The sequence below is a fragment of the Trachinotus anak genome, unplaced genomic scaffold, assembly GCF_046630095.1.
Source record: "Trachinotus anak isolate AG129_WGS33_773 ecotype Australia unplaced genomic scaffold, CSIRO_AGI_Tana_v1 ptg000007l, whole genome shotgun sequence".
Taxonomy (NCBI): Eukaryota; Metazoa; Chordata; class Actinopteri; order Carangiformes; family Carangidae; genus Trachinotus; species Trachinotus anak.
The window spans coordinates 16142955-16164221 of NW_027273858.1; the positions used below are offsets into that span (position 1 = coordinate 16142955).

General features: G+C 41.2%; 1 protein-coding gene across 3 annotated transcripts in view; it reads left to right on the forward strand.

The window, feature by feature from the left end:
• The first annotated feature begins 2153 nt into the window (after positions 1–2153).
• micu1 (mitochondrial calcium uptake 1) overlaps positions 2154–21267 on the forward strand; it is a 28863-nt gene continuing 9749 nt past the window's right edge. Inside the window, exons 1-5 of one of the 3 annotated variants that reach the window (XM_071481000.1) lie at positions 2154–2295; positions 5386–5555; positions 6722–6917; positions 8856–9018; positions 11450–11493. In XM_071481000.1, the coding sequence (XP_071337101.1) occupies positions 5392–5555; positions 6722–6917; positions 8856–9018; positions 11450–11493 (567 nt within the window). In that variant the 5' untranslated portion in view covers positions 2154–2295; positions 5386–5391. Of the gene's footprint in view, positions 2296–5366; positions 5556–6721; positions 6918–8855; positions 9019–11449; positions 11494–20843; positions 21006–21267 lie in introns of those variants that run through there. The other 2 variants (XM_071481001.1, XM_071481002.1) reach the window with 2 other exon arrangements.

Below are 21267 nucleotides of genomic sequence, written 5' to 3' on the forward strand. Positions count from 1 at the left end.
GACAGTTGCATATTGTGGATGTTCTTGCAATAAATTGCTTACATTAATGAACCCTGCACTGGAGGGCTGCAGGCAGAGTTGAGTAGCCGCCTTTATTAAAAAGAGAGCAAGGGAGAAGGGAGGGGGTTGGGGTATTGAAAATCGCTTGGTGGGAAAAGACAAAGAGATTAGTATAGATAGCAATTTGTAATAGAGAGGGTAACTTGCACCGTGTGTACTTGATATTAATGCTCTGTTAAGGCAATCATTACCTCAACATCAATGAAACTTTACTGAATCAGTAACTCCTGTGTACTAGCTACACGACGCAATGATAAAATATTAAACAAGCTCACAGAAAACAGACACAGAGAACTGCTGACTCCTGACCTTTTTGACCACAGGTCCATTTGTTATTGTAATAGTTATATTGATTAAGCAATATATTGACAGAATGCTCAGATTCTGGCCCCAGTTGTCAGGACAGCGTTCCATTTATAAATGCATTAAATCATATTCTCCTGAAAGGTCATGAATCCGCAAAGGAAAAACATTCGGCTTCATTTTCACCAATTTTTTGGCTTAAGAATCAGCTGAAGTCATTATACATCCTCACAATATGCCTCAGAGTTAACAGAGTTTCAAGAGAATTTGATGATCTGACACAGCAGTATACCATTGGATTGGTGTATTCACATTCTGTAGCTTAACACAAGTTAATCTACCAAAGCAGGATGACAATAAATAGAATATGTTTTTATAAACAACATGCTCAGGAGTATGCAGTGCTCAGAACAGGAGTAATGTGAGCAAAGACACAAATGTGCCTCATCCTGCTTTTACGACCACACATTTACTGGTCTGATTGCAGGCATGATTTAATTTATAATCTAGATTTCTTAGTGTTTCCAAGTGTATGGAGTTATGTCACATTCACCTAAGAGCTGAGAGGTAAATATTATCAGGTTGGGTCAGACCACAGTGGCAACTGAGCGTTCTCAGAATGGTTCTTGTCAGTGGCACTTAATGAAAAATCAATGAACCAAATATTTATCTGAGAGGTTTTGCCCTTTGTAGTTGCCACTACAAAGAGCATTTCTGTTTAGCTGTTTTTAAGTTTAAGAATGTGTATGGCTATAAAATAATAAAAAAGATGTATGAAACATAAATCTACAAGTTGATTACACTGTGTTCCTGTGTGGAGGGGGAGATGAACTATTCTGATATTCCTGGCATTTCTTAAAGGTCCCAAACTGGTGTTTGGCCTCAACTTAATAATCACTGCTGTGCAGCATCGTCTAGCAGTCTATCCTCAGTTTATTCATAATCTCATTAACATTGATGTACGGTCACATCAAGCAGAAATCTGACCTGAACTTTGATTGGATGTGACAAGTCCCTGCAACCTGCAGTCATCTATGACACATCGTCAGTCGGCTGAGCAGCTCCCCAGCTTCTCCTCTCACATTATGCATTCAGTCCAGCAAATATGTATTCAAGGCAACAATTATAATGGCCACACTGCAAAGAGGCAAGTCATTTAGTTCTGATACATTTTTATGCTGGCTCTCTGTCAAGGCATGCATGACTGACAGCTGACTCCCTATTCCCCAGTTCAATTCAGTTATGTTATTAAAATGAGTGTTGAAACAGAATTGCCAAGACTGCATTCATTGTGTATATATATTTCAAAACGTACACACAACAGACCATAATGAAATGCTAAATGATTTAATTTATATGTGAACATTTCATGTAAAATCAGTTTCTAATTGTACTTATCCTATTTATGTAAAATATGTTTGATCTGAAAAAATACTATGGCATTTGATGATAGCATGAGGGTCCTTTATCACCGTCTTTGTCTTTCAGTTTGTGCATGAGTGAGTTTGTTTTCATTCTAACTTCAGTTTGTGGTCAATAATACCCGAGTGGACTGATTTAAATCGATGTGCTTTTCTCTTTTCAACCGTGAAAAGTTATTTTCTTCATATTGCCTTTCTATGATTTCCAGAAACTGTGCTGGATTGTAGCATTCAATGTTTCTCAATAGATGAGATAACATAAAATGTCTGGTCATTTGATTTTCATTTGATTTGACTCCCCCAGTAGCTGCGTCCCCAGCAGTGGAGGGAGGGGACCAGCCTGAGCTGCATGGGGCGGGGTGCGGGGATGTTGCCCCACCCCGCTGCTGGTGAACACGGAACTGCCGTTTACGCTGCGCTCCATCTCTGCAGGCACAGGAGGTGAAGAAGTGCTGTGAAACGCTGAAGACACTGTCATTTTGGACTGACTGGCGTCCGTGTTGTCACCAATGTGAGTAACTGTGCCGCTTCTCTGCTAATAAACATGTTCTCGTCAGAACCAGTAGCAGCCTCCGGAGCTAACAGTTGCTAACCTAACGTTAACTGTTAGCTTGCTAGCTAGCTAGCGTTAGCTGCCCTACGAAACAATTTTCTGCCCGCTGGACTCGATAGTTAAGCATGTAACATTGATAACAACAAGCTATACAAACTGAAGACTAACGTTGAAAACATCTAGGTTATTACTGGATAGCAGACAGCAAACAACAAACGTATTACTGCGGACTGTTGTCAACGAGCTTGACTTGGGGCTAAAAACAAAACATTGGTGTCCTTGTGCATCAGTTGAAAAGTTTGGTCGTTCGCGTTTCCGCTCTGACATGCCAAACATAACAATATCAGTATCTTAAACATTACATTTTTGACCTATGTACATTTCGCAATTAACGTTTGGCGACAATTTGCTGTGTTAAAATGTCAATGTCAAACACCCCGACTCTTCGTTGGGAACCAAATAATCATATCAGCCACACCCCAAGGCAGGTTTTGTCTCCTGGATGCTCATCTGTGAAGACTATTGGTAACTTTATATGGTTAGATATGGAGGTGACATTTGGGAGAATAAAAACTTATGATCATTCTGAGACCGGTTAGCGAGGTGCTAACTTCTCAGTTTACTTGGGAACCTTACAGATGAACCCTTGGGTGTCTCTGGACCGCAGTTTTTGGAAATGTTGGTTCTGACCAAACCGAGTCCCTGTTCAGGACCGTACACAGTAATGATGTTGGTTTAATCACCAGCAGTACATACTCTTTTAACACTTGATATTCCAGTCGGGCAGTGAGAAGTGGCTAACTATGGTGTGAGTCACCACACTGTCAAGGAAGCCTAACCTTTGTGTATTGTTACATGTTCAATGTCTGTCCAGTGTATTTGAAATTTACTGTGATAAACCTTAAGGTAATAATAAATAGTGAGTAAAAAGACAATGCTTACATTAAAAAAATGCTTCTGTCAACTTGAATGAATAATTTCACTTGTAAGAAAGTTTTCATATGTTTCGAGCAAGTCACAGACCTGCTTAAAGGTCTAGGTGTTGTCTGTCAATTTACACTGAGTGTAGGAGGTATACTTGCAAACTTTTCTTCATCTGTGCATCTGGTGCTCCTGACAATAATCCCCTCTCTCTGTTTATATTTACTGCTTGGAGGCAGAAAACATCCCCGAGCAGCAGAGGAATTGCAAAGTTTAGCATCATGGAGCTGCAGAGTTTACTGTTATTTGTGAAGAATGCATCACTAGTGTCAACTGAGGGCACAGAACATCATTCTTAGTGCCCCAGGCTGTTGAGGTGACGCACCCACTCTGTTCCTGCCCCTTTTTGTTTTTTTAGGATAGGAACATCCAAGCACCAAGTAGTGTTCACACATCAGAAATAGATGCCACTGTCAGGGGGTGGTGAGTGAGAATGACCAAAAGTGTTATTGATTCATCAGGCCCCAGGTCAGTTCCTGTTCCCAGGATCCCCCATTACTAGATTTAAAAAGGCTGAATGTGATTCTGGATTGTGCTGTGGGAGTGGCTTGACTTAATGCTTTCAAAAGAAGGAAAATTAATGTGTTTAAACACATGGCTCACTGTGACATGATCCAGCCTGAGACATCCGTATGCTAAACAAAGTTCCATGCCTTATTCTATCAGGATGGCAGCATTATATTTGAAATAAAGTTCTAGTTGGCGGGGGTGTGATGTAGGACCTAAGATTCACTCTTAACTTATAACTTAACTTTTAACTCTTTATTTGTTTAGAAAGCACATTGGTATGCCTCAGCTGTAAAAAAATATTTTCTGTACAAGTTCCAAGCCCCACAGCTGGGGATTGTACACAACCTGGGTAACTCTCACTTTAAAAATGATTAATTTCATCTCAGTAGACATGTTTCAAAGGCCCAGGTGGACTTTAATTACACTAGCCAAAATTGGCGATCCTCAGCTGGCAGCTCAGAGTCAGAGATATCAAGAAAAACAAATCAGTGTTTTGTGTTTGTCCCTCTGTCTCTTGTGTATGTTAGGCTTGTCTGGCACATTATGTATTTGTATCAGGATTTTGTCGGGCACAGATGAAAAAACTCTTTGTAGTTGAGCATGAAACCGCTAAATACATGTCAAGCAGATCTCATTTAGGCAGCAACAAATTCTCTCAGGGCAACATATGAGAAATTATTCAGAAATCATGGCCTTATTCTTTATTTTGTTTTGTATAAATATGGGTCATTGCTCTTGTTGTTTGGTACTTAATTTCAAAAGTCATCTGTACCAGCATCAGTCATTCAGGTTGTCCTGTTGCATTACACAAGACCTTGACCTTGCTGGTTTCTGTAGAGTCTTTGGAACCTGTGTTTTAAGATCAAGCTGTCTCCTGTTGCACAAAAAAGGTGTGCATGCATGCTCACTATTCCCATAAGTCCCCCCAGTCAGTTGTCATGGGCTGCTGAACAGTCCAATTAGCATATGCCATGTCTTCTTTTTTCTTTCTGCTGAATCAGTTTGACAATAGGTGTCTGAATTGTTAATAGGGTATCGACAGGTGGCAGCTTCAGGCCTCTGTGGGATGAACTCCTCTGTCCTGTAGTTTAAAAAGTGCACACACAGGAGCCACAGATACACACCAGTAGCCTCTTGCTTAATTGTTAATCATCTTTCCGTGACACTGATGAATTAAGCAACAGTCTGACTGAAAATGAAGTTTTGGAGCTTAGCTGCACTGGTGGCAATTAGTTTTATCCTTTCTTTCTGTTGTTTATTAATTGAGGTATGTGTGAGGATTCCAGGACATTTATGCATTACTGTTGAAGGTACAGCTTTGCCAGTGCAGTATGTAGACAGATCCCAAGAGAGAACTGCTGTTTTTCTAAGCTTTGCCTCTTGAGATAAGTGTTAATTAGTTTTTGGTCAAATTCTCCAAATCCTTACCTAACACTTCAGTGGCTTATGACTGGAGAAGGAACATGGTTAACGCAGTGGTAGTGGTGTGCCAATTTCTATTGCTAATCTCACAGGGTGTCTGCTCTATGTTTCACCAGACCTTTTCTCCTTTCTCAGTGCAAGATGTTCCGCTTGCGGGCGTTGTCCGCAGTTTCGGTGGGGCTAGTGCAGTTATCCCGGCGCTACCACAGTGGGGCAGTGCGCGTGTCTGGTCGGAGGAGGCTGATGCTGGCGGCACTGGCTGGGGTAACTGGTGTTTCTGCTAGTGCTGGGCTGCTTTGGAAAAGGTACGTCTCAGTCCTTCACTACACCTGTGTGTCTTTCTGGCACTTAACTTGAATTCAGAAATGCTTCAGTTATTATTTAATCAATTTGAGACAAGCTGTTTTTCAAATATAACAACAAAGAATTTCCTCATAAACATAAAAATAACAAAAATTACTAAATGTCTTAGCATGAAGGCGATCAAAAACAGAAAACAGTTTGTCTTTGATTGCCACTGGCTCGCTATAAAACTTATACAAAAACTAGTTCTCTATCCTCAAATGCAATGTTGTTTGCAACAATGTCATATGACTGTGTTTTCATTCTCACATGTCTTTTTAGCAACATTCCTCTGGTTTTCCTGCCACATAAAAGATATTGATTAATGACGCACCTCTCTTTGGAGTGCATTGTCTTGTGCTCCACACCATGACTTGCAAGTTCCTCTATCTGGTGTGTTCCCCACTAAATATCTATACCTTGATGTACATATTAAGATTTGCCTGGGGTGCAGTATTGAACAGCATGTCGACTGTTGAGCACACGCCAGATTCAACTGTTAGGGAAACCTCCCCATGAAGTTGCTAACCTGCATTTCTGTTGACATTCCAAGGCACCACCCCAGGGATGTCACAATGTTTTTATGGCTATCCATTACTAAGGAGACTGGTGTTTAGTTAAGGAAAAACGGTAGAGGGTGTTGACGTGAGAGCACTATGGGGACACAATGACTGTGCTGCGGTACACAGAGTGATTGATGGTGCCTCAGGGCATTTGAGACTGATGGGACGAGACTGTTCCAGGCCTTCACCCCAGGCTTCATTCTCCCTGTGTCTCATTAAACTGAATTATTCAGCCTGCTCCAGACAGACCCAGCTATTTATTATTATTATTCCAATTTTCAGTTTAGTCAGAAAAATGGTCAAGTGGGAGTTGGCTCTGCATTGCATAGACAAGTGTGGTGCAGGACATAATCTCTCTCATCCCCTATCTTTCAGTTTTAATTCTGCTTAGCATCATACATACAGTACATACTTGTAAACATGGTCAGCTACATACCTCCCCTGTTATACTTGGTACCAGTGCAAAACATGAAGGGATATTGCCATACTTGACCCATTTGACAATTAGCATAGAACTGTTCCTCAGGTATTGATCTTTTTCTAATCTCTTTCTTTGTTGAAAACAGAGCATATGCAGACGCAGGGCCTTCCGTTCGACACTCTGAGCAATCAAGAGGACAGGAAGCGGATTTTGTGAGGGATACAGACTCTGAGACGGAGTCAGAGAAATCAGTGGAGGCCACCAGTGGAGATAACGAAGAGAAGGATGAAGGTGGAGAGGGGAAGAAAAAGAAGCCACGTTCTGGATTCCGTGACCGCAAGGTAATCAATAAACAATAAACATTCAGACAGTCCCCTGTTTAATTCACCTGGAGAATGGTGTTTGAACGCCTTCCTAATCAATGCCTAATATGCAAACGCCAGTACATTTTGACAGAATATTTTATAGAGACACACAGGTTTAATCAGTGTACATTTCTGCTGTCATAAACAACAGAAATATGCCACCCCTAAGATTTTATTGCTGTTAATTAGGCAGCAGATGACAAAAGACAAGCAGAAGAAGAACAAAGGGAAAGAAGATTCTTTGTCCAATAGATGCCTTTTTTTTTCTTTTTTTTATGGTGCATCTGACTTATGGGTACAGATGTAAAAAACTGCACAATTACGCTTGCCTCTGCAGTAGCAGCCATAGTGTGCTGAAAGCATACAGATGTCTAGGGAGCAAACAATTTGAGTGAATCACACCAACACAGGATTCACTAGTGTGTTGGTAAAAATAGGTTGTTTGTGCCAGCTCACTGACTATGTCAAAGTAAGAGTGTAGGTTTGAGAAACTACACTGTTTGACATCAATTCTTTGTCTCTGTGTGTGTAAAGGTACACGCATGTGCATCGGTGCTTCAAACTGAGATTGCTGTCAGAATAGTCAAATGTTGATGGAGGTTTACAGTACGTTTGGTGGGAGGTATTAAAACACTAAACATCAGTTTTTGAGTTTTTGGTCCTTCCAAGTGTTTTTTTCTATATTTTTTTAAGAGGTGACTATGCAGCAGGAGAGAAAGTTCACTCTAATGTATGTTTAAAATTCAGTGCTTTCACTTTCTTACTTTTTAACAGATTTATCACTCTTGTCTCAGATGTTGCACAACAATCTTTGAAATATTGAAGTAAAAATAAATAAATAACTGCCGTGACTTGAATTTCAACCCACCTAGTTGTGTATAAGCAATTTTTGTAATGGAAAGAGAGAACATAACAGGCGGGAAGCTCAAAAGAACAAACCTGAGTCTCTGTCAGTATGTGTGACGCTGAGTTCAGTAGCCTGTAAATCTGAGGAGATGACAGCTAGACAGAGATGACAGTGTGTCACAGGCTTTCCATCAGTCATGCTCTCCGGCACTTCCACACGACTGTCCTATAACCTCTCATCCATACACTGATGGTTGTTTCTTCTGGGGGACACGCTCCCGGTGATTTCCCTAAAGACCAATAAGGTCTGCTAAAGAGCAGAAACCATCACCGAAGCACTTAGTCATAGCTACAGTCTCAAGAAGAGAATCTAGTTTCAAATTCTGCAAATCTGTTATCCAATTGAAGTGGAGAGCAGCATCAAAAAGTTGAAGCTGTAAAATGTGTTTTAGTTTTTCCACAGGGGGTTTGTGCAGTGTACACAATCATTCAGTGTCACATAAAATAACTGCCTGTGCAGACTGTGGCTGCGCCAAGCTCCCAAACAGATGCCACTCTGTCACTTTCCCAGTTATGCTGCATCTGTTTGAAACTTTCTGCTGAAAAGTGGATGGCAGTGTTAAAACAAGCACTGATGTGGCTAATGTGTGTAACAGAGCTGAATAAATTAGTTTTTTGTATTTTCCAAAATGTTGGACTTCAGTATGTCACTGATGCCATGCTGTTAGCCTTTTGCACAGTTGTCACAGCTTTCTGGAGCTGTGATAACTCTGCGGTCCCCCTTTGTGTTAACGCATCAGTCAGACTGATGCTGACACTTTATTCACAGTTTTTATTGTGGTAGTTGAGTCAGGAGGTTAATGTACTTCCCCATCCTGCCGACACCTGCTTCTATATTCTGGTCACTCCTTCAACCCCTTTGCACTCTTTTACCTCTCCCTCAGATTATTTACATTGGTGCCCACAGGACTGAAATACTCCTGGTTCTTTGAACTTGTTAGGTATATTAGAGTGGTACTCATGCCTAATGTGTGAAATTTTGGGTCATAAATCCTGTCTGGTTGGCAGGTGATGGAGTATGAGAACAGGATACGGGCCTACTCGACTCCAGACAAGATTTTCCGCTACTTTGCCACGCTGAAGGTCATTGGCGAACATGGAGATACTGAGGTTTACATGACGCCCCAGGACTTCATACGCTCCATCACACCTAATGAGAAACAGCCTGAGAGTGAGTTACTTCTCTTTCCTTCTACTGCCTTTGCTCAGTTTTCATCAGTGACTTCTTAACACCTACTGGCATGGTACTATTCTTTTCTATGAGTTTTACTCCTTCTCCCTTTATTGCTTGAGTCAAGTAAACGTTTGGGGTTATAGGATGAGATTTTTTCAGTTAGCAGTACTGAAATTATATCTGTATCTCTCTACTGGTGGAGCATTACCTAACTCAGCCAACTTTCACACTTAGCACTCACATGGCAGTCTAGGACTTATGGTTCATGGTATAATGATCCCACTGACTGTGTTCACAAGTATGAAGGGAGGCGGGGAGGGAGGGGTGTCAAGCCTGTCCGATCACGCTGACTTGAGGGAATTACGACACAGCAGTTGGTGTTTCAATTAACGGGTTCCAACCAGAGCAGATCTCAGGCGTCACACATGGAGCCTGTGAGAGATATTTGATCTTGAGCAATGGGAGGGTTGGGGCGGCAAGAAGCTTAACTTGGCATTGATGTGTTTCAGTGCCAGTCTTGTCTCTATCTGTTATTATCCAGCTTTTGGTGCCTAAATTCAGTTAGATTTGTGTGACATTTTATTTTACGGGTGTATATTAGCCTCCATCACAGACCTGGAGTGCAAATGCTCAGCATGTAACAACTATTACATCCTGAGCATTCATCCACAGTTGAGGAAGCAAGCCCACACTTAGCACTTAATAAGGTACCAGCTGGGCCTGTCACGTCTGTACTGCCTTTCCTGCTCACCTCAGCACTTCTGTCTGTTAACTACATTCAAGACTTGGCCTAGCATGGCCCCCATGGACTTTCCATTCTTAGACCTAGTATCTCTCTTCCCAACTTCATGAGACCCCAGCTCTTCTCTTCTTTATCCTGTCTTTTGCCCTTCCAAACTGGAATTAAAGTAATGACGAACTGAACTGTGTTAGATAAGAGAAGGTTCAGCAAAGCAGATTAAAAAGTCAAGATAAACTGCAGGTTACTTCAGAGGCAGCTATTGCATTCTGTTTTTAAAGCCCCCAACCCAAGTGAGGTTAACCAACAGACTCCCTGTTCAATTTCAAAAGTAATGGTCTCAGCTGCTTTTGTTGTTTTAATGCTCAGCAGATTTTCTGGCTCATGGATGATGAATAACCCATTGACCTGATGAGTGATTTAAAAGATCATTTTAGCCACCCTTTTATTTTGAATTGTCTGTTTGGACAGGGTTTGGAAATACAGAGATACAACAGATCCTCAGGAGGACACAGTACACAAAGCATCATCAAATCCAAATGTCCAGCCTCAGAGGGACCAATACTCATGATCCCTATTAACTTGTTAAGCTCAAATATGAATTTTATTACTAGGATGTTGTGCTTTACAAAACAGATTGAAAAATAGTGAGGGCTGCTGGGAATAGACCAGCTGTGTCCTTTCAAATGTGTGCAAAAAAAGACTGCCTTTTCCAGATGCAGGGGAAACAGCTTTTGAAGTGGGATAGACAATGTCCTGTCTAGAAATGTGGACTTAAGATCAGCGTTCCAGCCCCTGAATTAAAGTTAAAGAATTATTTACCCAGCAGAAGAGGGTGGTAGGCTGTTTGCAGTGGTCCTGGTTGTGATTAGGTTTACGTAATGTTGATGAAGCCAACTTCAAACAAAATTATGCTATTCACTTTATTAGCATTCAGTTTAATTAGATTATACTCTAATCATCGCCCTCAAAGTTAATCTGGTTTGAGACTGTTACATCAGGTCAGGGTAGTCTTTCTCTGTGATATAAAGAGCCTGTATAACTCTCAGATTTTCTTTTTACTCTTTTTGTACTAAATCCTTCATCATTTAACAGATGACAACTGCTGCATCTCACAAGAGTTTATAAAATCCCCTCAACAAGGTTTGTTAGTATGAATTACATTAGTTTTGAGGTAGAGTTGTCTTTCTGACACAAAATTCATAACTCCTGTTTGACATATATTTGATTAAGGTAAGTGAGAAGTATGAGAAGTCACATTTCATATCTTCCTTGCAGGGGGCAGAATTGTATTCAGCTAGAAAATGAATCGATGACTTTTGCATAGAAAAACATGACACAGAAATAGACCCACAGTAAGGACAAAAAAATACCAGCTAATCTATATGTGTGCTTCATTGTTATGAGGTTATAAGTGATGATCAAAAGAGTCAAAGCTGAATGTTGATGATTGTTTATTTTAAAGAATGGAAGAATGGAAATGAGTTGTTAATGACTATTATTAATCTCCAGCACATGTCAGTGATTGCTCGGGGTTCAGTAATGACACCAAGTAAATACATTTGCTCTGCTTCATGTTTGGCATACATCTGGATGCCCCAGCTGGGTAACTAGTCTTCCTCTCATCTCATTTGTTATATTTGTTTCCTAATCTGCATGTGTCTTTATTCTCTCTCTATGTCTTTTCAGATCTAGGCCTCGATCAGTTCATTGTGAAGCGCTATGATGGGAAGGTAAGAAGTGGGTGTCTTGGTGGTAAAGAGGATAGAAGGTTAAATTAGCAATCATGGAGGTCAGCATAAGGGAGTTTTTATAATTATCCCAAACTAAATGAATATTGCATTTCCCCTGAAAGCTCTGTTCTAATAACATATTATCAGAGCTTGTTTCTTTCCCCACTGAACAACTTTCCAGTCTGCCACAGGGGTTTATTTCCTGGAATGGCCAATGTCAATGACGGCTTAAAGAATCAGTTCCTCCAATATACAAAAAACACACTCTCACTTATCCCAAATGGTGATGTCTGGGCATGCAGATAATGCCACTTTTATTAGCTGAGGTTTTAAGATATCTGCCTCTGAAACTTTTGGCACTACCACAATATAATAGAGTTGAATTAAGTACCTTAAATGTAAAAATGTAATGTGAAAAGCTCAATTGTACCTTGTCTTCTCAGAAACAATATTCTAGTTACTTCACAAACTGCAGTTTGAAGTGAAAACTGAACATTTCCCTGAACAAATTCCCTAAAATCGTTTAGCAAACAGGGCGAGCATGTTCATTTCTTTTGAATGTGTCCTTTGCTGAATCCCAATCTCCATAAATGTAACATTATATAATAGCATAATGAAACCCTTCTATGAAATGCAATATAAATTTAAAAGAAAGCAAAAACGGCCACATTTATTCATCTTTCTGGCTAAAATTACATTGAAGAAAGTGGATAAATAGAACAGAAACAATGTATAAATTGAGGTGATAACTCAGTGTCATAGCTCATGTCTACTGCTTTACAGTCAGCATAATCATCTGTCAGTTATTGTGAATAAATTGAAACTAGAGTCAATAATCAGAATATCTTGCTTTCCAAATACTGTTTGAGCTCGAAAAGTTCAGGAAAAGGTTTAAAGGGTAATGGGTAAAAAAAAGGGTACAAAAAAATTGTTTTCAACCTAGGCAGGGATCCTTTTCCTACCTACCATCATTTTCAAAGTATTTAGTCAGTTAAACCTAGTTCAGAAAAGCCTGGATATGTAAAAGAACAGCTCCACACTGACTCATCATGAGGGACAAAGTGGGCCAGCCCAGTGCATAGTGACCTATTTAAAGACAACAACAGCAGGTGAACCTTGGACAGGGTACCTCCCCCCTTTTGATGGCTACAGTCTCTGTGCTAACAATTCTCTGTTCACAGTCAGGAAAATAGAAACCATCAGTATAAATCTCCAACATCATTATTTTCATATATTATATATTTTTGCTTTCTTTGATATTGATTTGTGACCATTTCTGCCCTCTCACTGATCTCTGGGAGCATTTCTCACACCCACTAGCCAACCACCCTACATTTATTGTTAGCTAGTCATCATTGTGATGATTTTTGTCTCCATCGGCCCCCAAGCTAGTATGATTATGACGATGATGATGATGATGATGATGATGATGATGATGATGATGATGATCACCATGTTGCAGGCACATGAACCACATCAAATCAGTAAGGGTCAAGAGGGAACACAGTCTATTTCTTTGTCACAACTTCTATTACTCCCTTCTCTGCTCATTCTGCAGTTTAGTTTTACCAGACCTTGTGTTTTGTAAAAGATTCTCCAGAACTTCGACCCTTATTTTGAAAAAGTAAATGTAAAGTTCTCAAACAGAAATGGAGCGCTGTACATTTATGGGCCTTGTCTGCTCATGTAAATGTCATTACTATCTCCAGGCTTCGTATTGCTCTATTTGCCAGGCAAATCTCTGGACACGGGTTTTTTCTGACACTGTATTTAGCTTTGGTTGCCCCCTGAGATTTTCCTTCCATGGCCAGAGTGGTCCGAGAGCACACACACCCCCCCCCCCCCCCCCCCCCCCCCCCCCCCCTCCACAGGCTCTATCAACCGGAGACACGTGACTACTCATTGGCTTAATGGGCACCTCTGGCTTGTTGGCAGGGGAATAACCCATTACTGGTTCCTGCCAAGAAACCATGAAATCTAGTTCACATGAAACTAAAAACTGCAATGACTTAGACCTAGATGAAATGGCCACGTACAGTGGTGCAATATCTGTAGTGTGTAAATCATGGAGTCGATGGAGGGTGTGGTGAAGTACAAGGGGAGTGTTTCAGCTGGGGGTTGGGTGGTAAACTACGATTGAGGCTAAGGTCAATGGCAGACAGGAGTACATTATTGTGTGAGAGTAACATGAGAGCTCTCTTAAAAGACCCCTGTGCCTCACTTCCCATGGTTTAATTTAAAAATAGCAACGCCATCTGAAACATTTGTCACCTACATACTGTTTAGCCACAGTTTAGCCACTTTTATTGTTTAAAAGTGTACTTGTTTTAAACCTCTTTCGTCATCCCCCTTCCCACCCCTTTCCTGCTCACGCTAATTTGTTCCAGGTTCAGTCTGTATGTAGGCAAACATTACATGCCCTGTATGGGTGTTTAACAACTGTTGTTAATATTGACTCACCCTGTTTGTTTTATTTTTATTTTACTGTCCATGGGAACACAGTTATTTTAGAAGCCATCAAATGAGATTGCTTGGTTTGCTAAACCAGTTGTTTCTCTCCATTTTTTCTCTGCTGTTAATTCACTCCATCTCTGTGATTTCTCCTCCTACCCTGATCATGTGGACATGCTTTTTAGCTGCTGTTATCTTATGTTTAAGTGACCTGACTGCCATTTTTAACTGTTGATTATTTTCTCATGCTCTTATCAGGCATTCCTTTCTCATTCACATAACAAGTAATCCCTCCATTTTTTCTCTCTTCCCTTTCTCACAAATAACCATCATCCTCATCTCCCTCTCTTCTGAAATCCCCCTCTCTCCTCCCCTAATCACTCCATCTATTGATCCCCCATTCTCCAACCACAAACTCCCCAAACCACCTCTTCCTCTCCTCTTCTTGTCTACCTCCCTCCCTCCCTACTCATCACATCTCCTCTCCGTTCTGCCCCTCCCTCTCTGCAGGACTTCTGGCAGGTATGGGGTGTGTGCCGAGCAGCATGTGTGCACCTGAATGAAAAACTGCACTTTGTAGTCACGACCTACTCCCTCCCTCTCCTGTATACTTTTTCTTCTTCTTTCTCTTATGTCTCCTATTTTTTCCTTCCTTTCTATTACTCACTCTCTCACTCCTCTGTAGTAACATGGAGGACATAACTCACTGTTGTTAGTCCAGGGGAACAGCTAAGTAAGTAGTTTGTCTGTATTTACCACATCTCAACTTGAGGAAGTGTGAAACCAGAGACATGGCTTCAGTTATGGTAATGACCATTATGGGTAGGACAGCAACCAAACTCTGCCTTTTAAAGTTTATGATTTCCAATAAGAAATCAGTGGACTGGTAATAAAATGTTGAATTTACATCTAGCTTTTCTTTCATAGGGTATACATGCTGTAGGTATTAAACACAGCCAGAGGGGGAAGTCAAACCATATGAGGATGGAAGCAGAAAAAAGCACTGCCAGCGTATTTTCTTATATAATAAGCAGCTTATATCATGGCCATTGAAAGTTCTTTTTCTGATTGCCTGGTCAACAGTTTAATCACAGTGCAAAACTGCAGATAACCATAACACTATTTATGATGCCAACCAGGGGTTAGGTCTGTTTCATCGTCAGCCATTTTTAAACAAACTTTAAAGATGGTTGATGATCTGAATACAGCCACTCTTCTTGCCTGTGGTAAGAGGCCATGGTATAAGCACAGTAATACACTCTAAGATGCCATTATATGCAAAATAACACATTTGCTGGAGGAAACGCCAGTCTGACTGTTGTCATGGTCACCTCTGCCTTATCTGTTAATTTCATATACCATGGGTCATTTAGATCACTGACATAAATGTGTAGGAGTTTATTCATTTTAGCATTTGCTTGCTCCTAGTTTCCAACAATGCTCCACAGTGTTTCTCCAGAGTGCATTGGAGAAACCTCTTGTATTTAAAATGCTGTGTTACACATATTTATGTTGGTGAGTGTAGAAAAGTGAGCCTTGACCTATAAGCTTTATCTACTAAATGATTTGGCCTTTAAGCAGGTCTAAATGCCTCTGTCAGTCAATGTGAAGATAAGCCAGGCGCGGCAAAGGACAGGTTACAACCTGTTCACCTTATGATGACAGGGAATGTCAGAAACTGAAGTTGACATGCACCCCATTGTGTGAGCACTGCACTTGTATCAAATATGCAAACATAAACTTGGTATTGTTATTGGATAGTGTGTTAGAGATCTCCCCAGTGCCCTTTGTATAGCTTGTTGGAGGCAGGTGCGTGCCGTGCTTCCCTGCTGAATTATTAAAAGTGAAGACTTAATACTTTACTTTTACAGGGATTATTAAACACTGCTGCATCACTTTATAATTTACACTAGTCAGTTCACATACATTTATAGTTGAATTTTAAGAAGAATGTAAAGTCTTGCAAAGCTGAGATGCAAAGAGCAGTTAAAATAAGTCATTTATAAAGAACTTGTATTGGTCAATGCCAAATCATAGCAGTGCTGTTCCCCTGCACTCCCTACGTCTTGCTTTACAAACACACCTTTTCTCCTCATCCTTTCATATCTTCTAAGAAATATTACCTCTAGCTTTCCACTTGCTTTGGCGCGCCTTTTTCCCAGCATGCACTGCTCTATTGCCTGAGTCTCACAGAGAAAGTAGCTGGTGGTGGCGCCCCCTCTCTGCGCATGGTGGCATCACAGGGTGGTTTTGGACCCAGGAAATGGCTCTGTTAGCTAGCATCAAGGCTGTATTGATGTGCTTGATAGCCTTCACAAATCCATCCTCTGGATTGTCCGGATGTCAGTGCTGCATGATTTCTGTAGAGCATGGTTTAGAGTCACTGAAGGCAGGACTTGGTCTGTACATGAAAAATATTTCCAAACTGTTCCTACATGTTGTGGCCCTCTATGTACGTAAAGCCACAGCGTCTGCCACAGGACCTGCTTTGACTGAGAGCGGACACCTGTCACTCAGAGGGAGCGAGAAGGGGGCTGCTCCAAAGGAAACAAGCGTCTTATCGTACCAGCTGTTGTCATGTTCACTCTCTGATTTCACAGGAAGCTCCCAGGGGCCACTGTTTGGACTGTCACAGCTCTATTTCTCTACCTTCAATTCTCACATGCTTTCTTTGCCCTCTATCTCTTCTTTGGTGTCTCTACATATGAGCACACAAACACGCTTGCACACTAAGTCCTTCTCTTTCCTCCTTTCTCTCTCCTCTCTCCTAGTCTAAAAGAGGTTGGGTTGTTGGTACACCTGGTCAACTAATTTGGTTCCCCCACTCCTCTTACGAGGAAGCTGCCTTTCCTCAGTGACTGAAATTTGTTTATTGGGCGTTCCACATCAAGGTCCATTATTCTGAATGTGCTCCCAGAATAATTATGAGTTATTAATGGTACACCTGCTCTGCAGTTACCCCTGGGACTGGAGGTGGAAAGCTAATACATGAATGTTCTCTCCACCCACACACCTGCCCTCCCACTTATAGACTGATGTTTTGGTTTCAAGGTATCATCATATACAAGGAGAAAATATTCACTCTTTTAGTACTCTGATGGTGAAGGATGGATTTTGGCTATGTTTGCTTGGTCATGTGTGTAAGGCTTAATACCGAGAATCATGTAAAATGTTTCACTTTTGTTGGGGCTTGGATGGAGAACGTGTCCAAACTGTACGTGTTGCAGAGCATGGCAAGTACACGGACACACTGTGAGAGCTTTCAGCCACCATTCAGAAAGGTCAGACACAGACCCCCCTTGACTTTACTCTCAAGCAGGTCATTCTGAATTCCCTTTCCCCCTGAAGCGCACGTCTTTCATTGTACCTGCCAAAGTGACAATAACCCCAGAGCTACCACATCACACACAGTGGCACAAAGGCACTGATCCATTTTTAATGCATTTGTCTCGCACTTTCCCCATCACACTGTACACATCTCCTTATTTTTTTTTTTTAATCAGTATATCACCACGGGTGCAACGCTCCAGTACACAGAGTTCTATTGAGACTCACTATTACAAGAGATGAGAGGTCGCTCAGGGACAGGCATCACTCAGCACACTCACCACACACATGAATGTAAAGAGAATGGGAGCAGATTTCCTCTCTTTGCAACCTCAGCTTTCGATCTGAAGTGGCAGGTCTCAGCCTAGATACACAAATTCCTCTTTTTTTTGTGCTCAGAGGAAACTGCACAGACAACAGACTCATTTGACAATATCTTGGAGAAGTAATTGTGTCTGTAGTGTGATGGTTATTTTAAAGCATGAACACAAACTATGTGGCTTATATCTCGTTCTTTCATCATCCACTTCCCTCTTTTCCTCTCTCCTGTTATCGGGGTGTCTGCAGCTGCAGTGTTGGACAGGGTCACAGATCTAATCAATAACAAAGCACTGCAGCCGGTACAGCGGTATTAGAGAGGGCCAAGTCTAAGCTGTCATCACCTCTGCAGCCAAGTGCCTGGCCACACAAAGTGCTCATGGAGCAGTGTAAATAACAAGAGTGAAGCTAGCAGCAAATGGATGGTTGGCACATGACATATTTTTAGTGCCCTAATGCCCACAATAGAGGACTGCAGGATACTGTGCTGAATAATATCTCAACTCAGTCACAGTCGCTTGAACAGCTGCCTGTTTTCTTTTATCATGACATGATAATGCAGGATGACAGGACTGTACCTTCTCTTCATCACACATGATATAATTGAACCCATCAGAGCATGATGGGTATGTAAACCTATATGTTTGTTAAGATATAAAAGAAAGCTAACAATTTGAGATAATTTATTAACTCTTTGATCATTTGTTGAGTTTTCTGTTGACAGAAGCCAAGGATTTAAAATGTATTGCTATAAGCATAGAAATCTTCAGTTTTGGATTTAACAGTGAAATGTGAGAATCCTAAAGAACTTTTATGCAGTCCAAGTTTTTAAGTATGTCACTTTCCAGTGGTGTGCTTAGAAAGTGTTTCTTAGCCTCTCATGTGAAATGAGCAGAAAGAGATTCAGCCTGTTTGCATGCATGCCTCTGGCTGTGCTTGACTTGTCTCATTTGTTGGGCTCTTAAAGCTTCAGCAAGATTAAATTTGGCCAGGGCAGCTATTGGGCTGCTATCAAGCGTTGTGCACTGGCGAAATTATCCCTGACCAAACCCTTAACCCCGTCTGTGTGTGTATATAACAGCAGTACATTTGACTGCCTCGCCGACAGCACCGGCCAGCCAGCAGCTCTGTCAGCGCTGTGTTTCTGCCTCAGCTCACAGGCTAGTTGGGTTGTTCAGTGCATCATCTGGACACAGCCCACGGACTTGGCCATAACGTTGCTGACACATGAAGACATGTATGATCACATGAACAGGTTCAAGGCAGAAGAACTCAAAGAACTCACGCTCATATTTACACAGACACTTATGAAGTTGTCGTTGATCAACGGACACGCTGATAAACAAGGCGCCAGCTGTTAATTAAGTTGAGTGCTGCTGCAATTAGGTTTACAGTCATTTGAAGATCAGTGCTTTGGGAAAAATCTACGATTAGTGTTAAATACCAACTCCAGTGTATCTGGGATCCTTTTAGTGATGACAGCAGCTTGTTTTATAGGCATAATGACCTCTGGCTTGATGAATCCAAACTGAAGAAAGACTAAACTGATGACACACAGAAACTAAGTGTGTCTGGGGAATCAAATAACCTAATAGGTAACTCTTGTAGATAAAACTTTTTACCATTTATCTGATTGTATATGCATTTTCGTACTGTGGAGTGCCCAATATTGCACATCTTCAGTGCCAGAAAGATGGAGGATGAAGGGGAAGATGGGACATGATCTTGCAATCTTGCAGCAATGAATCAAGCTCCGCAGAAAAGGTTTAAAAGAACAAGATTAAACCCACAACACTGCTTGATATACACACTCCCATACATTTGTCTGCTAGAGTACACAGTGTTAAATCAGACTTTTGTCAGAGAGATGTACAGTCTGATAGACCACTGTATATGAGAGAGAAAGTGAAGGCTATATTGTAAGCTCAGAAGTGACAATATTGTGTGGCTGTAAAGAGAGATCCTCAAAGAGAGAACCATGTTTTCTCCTAACTGGGACACAGGCTGCATCAGAGTAGACAAAAAGCCCTGTGTTTATTAGTTAGTATGCCCATGCACACGCTGAAATTTCTTCTTTTATGAGTTTGCTATTTGGTTCCCCTCTTTGGCCATTGTGTTTGGGTTTGTTTTCCTTAAATGTCATTTTTGGCTTTTCTGGGGGGGTGTTTTTGTCCTTGACTCATCTGGAAAAAAAAGTGAGTTATGCTTAATATGCTCTGTGCCTCTGTTCTGATCATTATAATGAAGCTGAGTGTGTTTACGTCTCTTTTGTGTGTAGTTGTGTAGCTCTCTGTGTGGTGGTGAATGTACTTCACCCACCGAAGTACACTGCTGTGCGGTTGTGTGTACTTTTTCTGTTTTGTGGACTGGCATTAGGGCTCTGGCTCACCTCAGGCCCAGAGAGCTTTCTCTGTGTGTCATTGTCCCAAACTCTGGAAGCCAATACCAACCTCTTTTATTCTCACTTTCTCATTTAGTTTTTTCTTCTCTTTTTATGGACACTCTATCTGTCCATTTCTAGTATTTTCTTGCACTTACACACATACAAACACCTTCAACTCTTAAGGCACCAAGAGTTAAAATGATTTTTGTTGCCTCTGTCTGTCTCTTTTCTTTCAACCAGTATCACTGCTCCAAAAATAACTTTTTTCTCTCTCACCTCCCCTTCTCGCTCCCACTCCCTTCTCCTCTTATACTGTAAAAACCATCGATAATAATGTGACAATAGAAACCACAATTTTCTATGTTTGCATCAATGACATGTAAAAGTCAAGATAGAAGCAAATTGGGGATAGTGGATATTATAACCTTTACCACTTGTCTTTAGCAGTCATTATACAGTCTATATGTCATGAGGAGGGAGTCGGTCCATGGGGAAAAAACTTGAAAGAATTTGCTCATGTTATGCTATTAAGGGGGATCCCACCAACATTATTATTCAGATATGGTCATCCCAATTGATCTATGTCCCTTTCAAGAGAATATGGGACTAGCTTTCATTTGCAACATGCCTGCAGCTCCAGTGACAATGCTGATGGAAAAAGATGGAAAAAGGAGACAGACAATACAAGTGACTCTTTATCAGCCTTGTTAGTGGAGCAGCATCATTTTGTATTTTGGGCAAATCACAGCCTTTGCTTGATTCTTTCTTGTTTTGGCAGGCGTTGTTGTTCGTGCGTGCCAATTTTAATTACAGACTGCAGAGACTGCAAAATATAATTGCATTCTTAATTTGAGTGGTATCCCCCAATTATCTTGTATTCTGAGTGTGTGTGTGTGCTGTGTGCGACAATATGAATGTACATGCGTGTCTTTGTCGTTCAAGGCCCTGCTAAAGACAGCAGAGGCCAAGCTGTTCTCTAACAGTTGTTTCTCCTCCTTCCTCCTCCTCTGAAATGGGACGCTTGCAGACGGAGGTAACTCCACATGGGCTCAGAGTGCCCCAGCCTCCCCCTCCTCAGGCATGCTCTGTCCATCTGTCCACTCTCTTTGGTGGAACGTCCTGCTAGTGGGACACTGTCTTTCAAGTCTCTATCACTGAGTGTGTAGTGTGCATGTGATTAAGTCACAATTTCATGCAATGCTGTGAATATACACATGCTAACAGAAAAGTGTCTGTGCGTTTGTGTGTGTGTGTGTGTGTGTGTGTGTGTGTGTGTGTGTGAAAGAGAGCTGAGG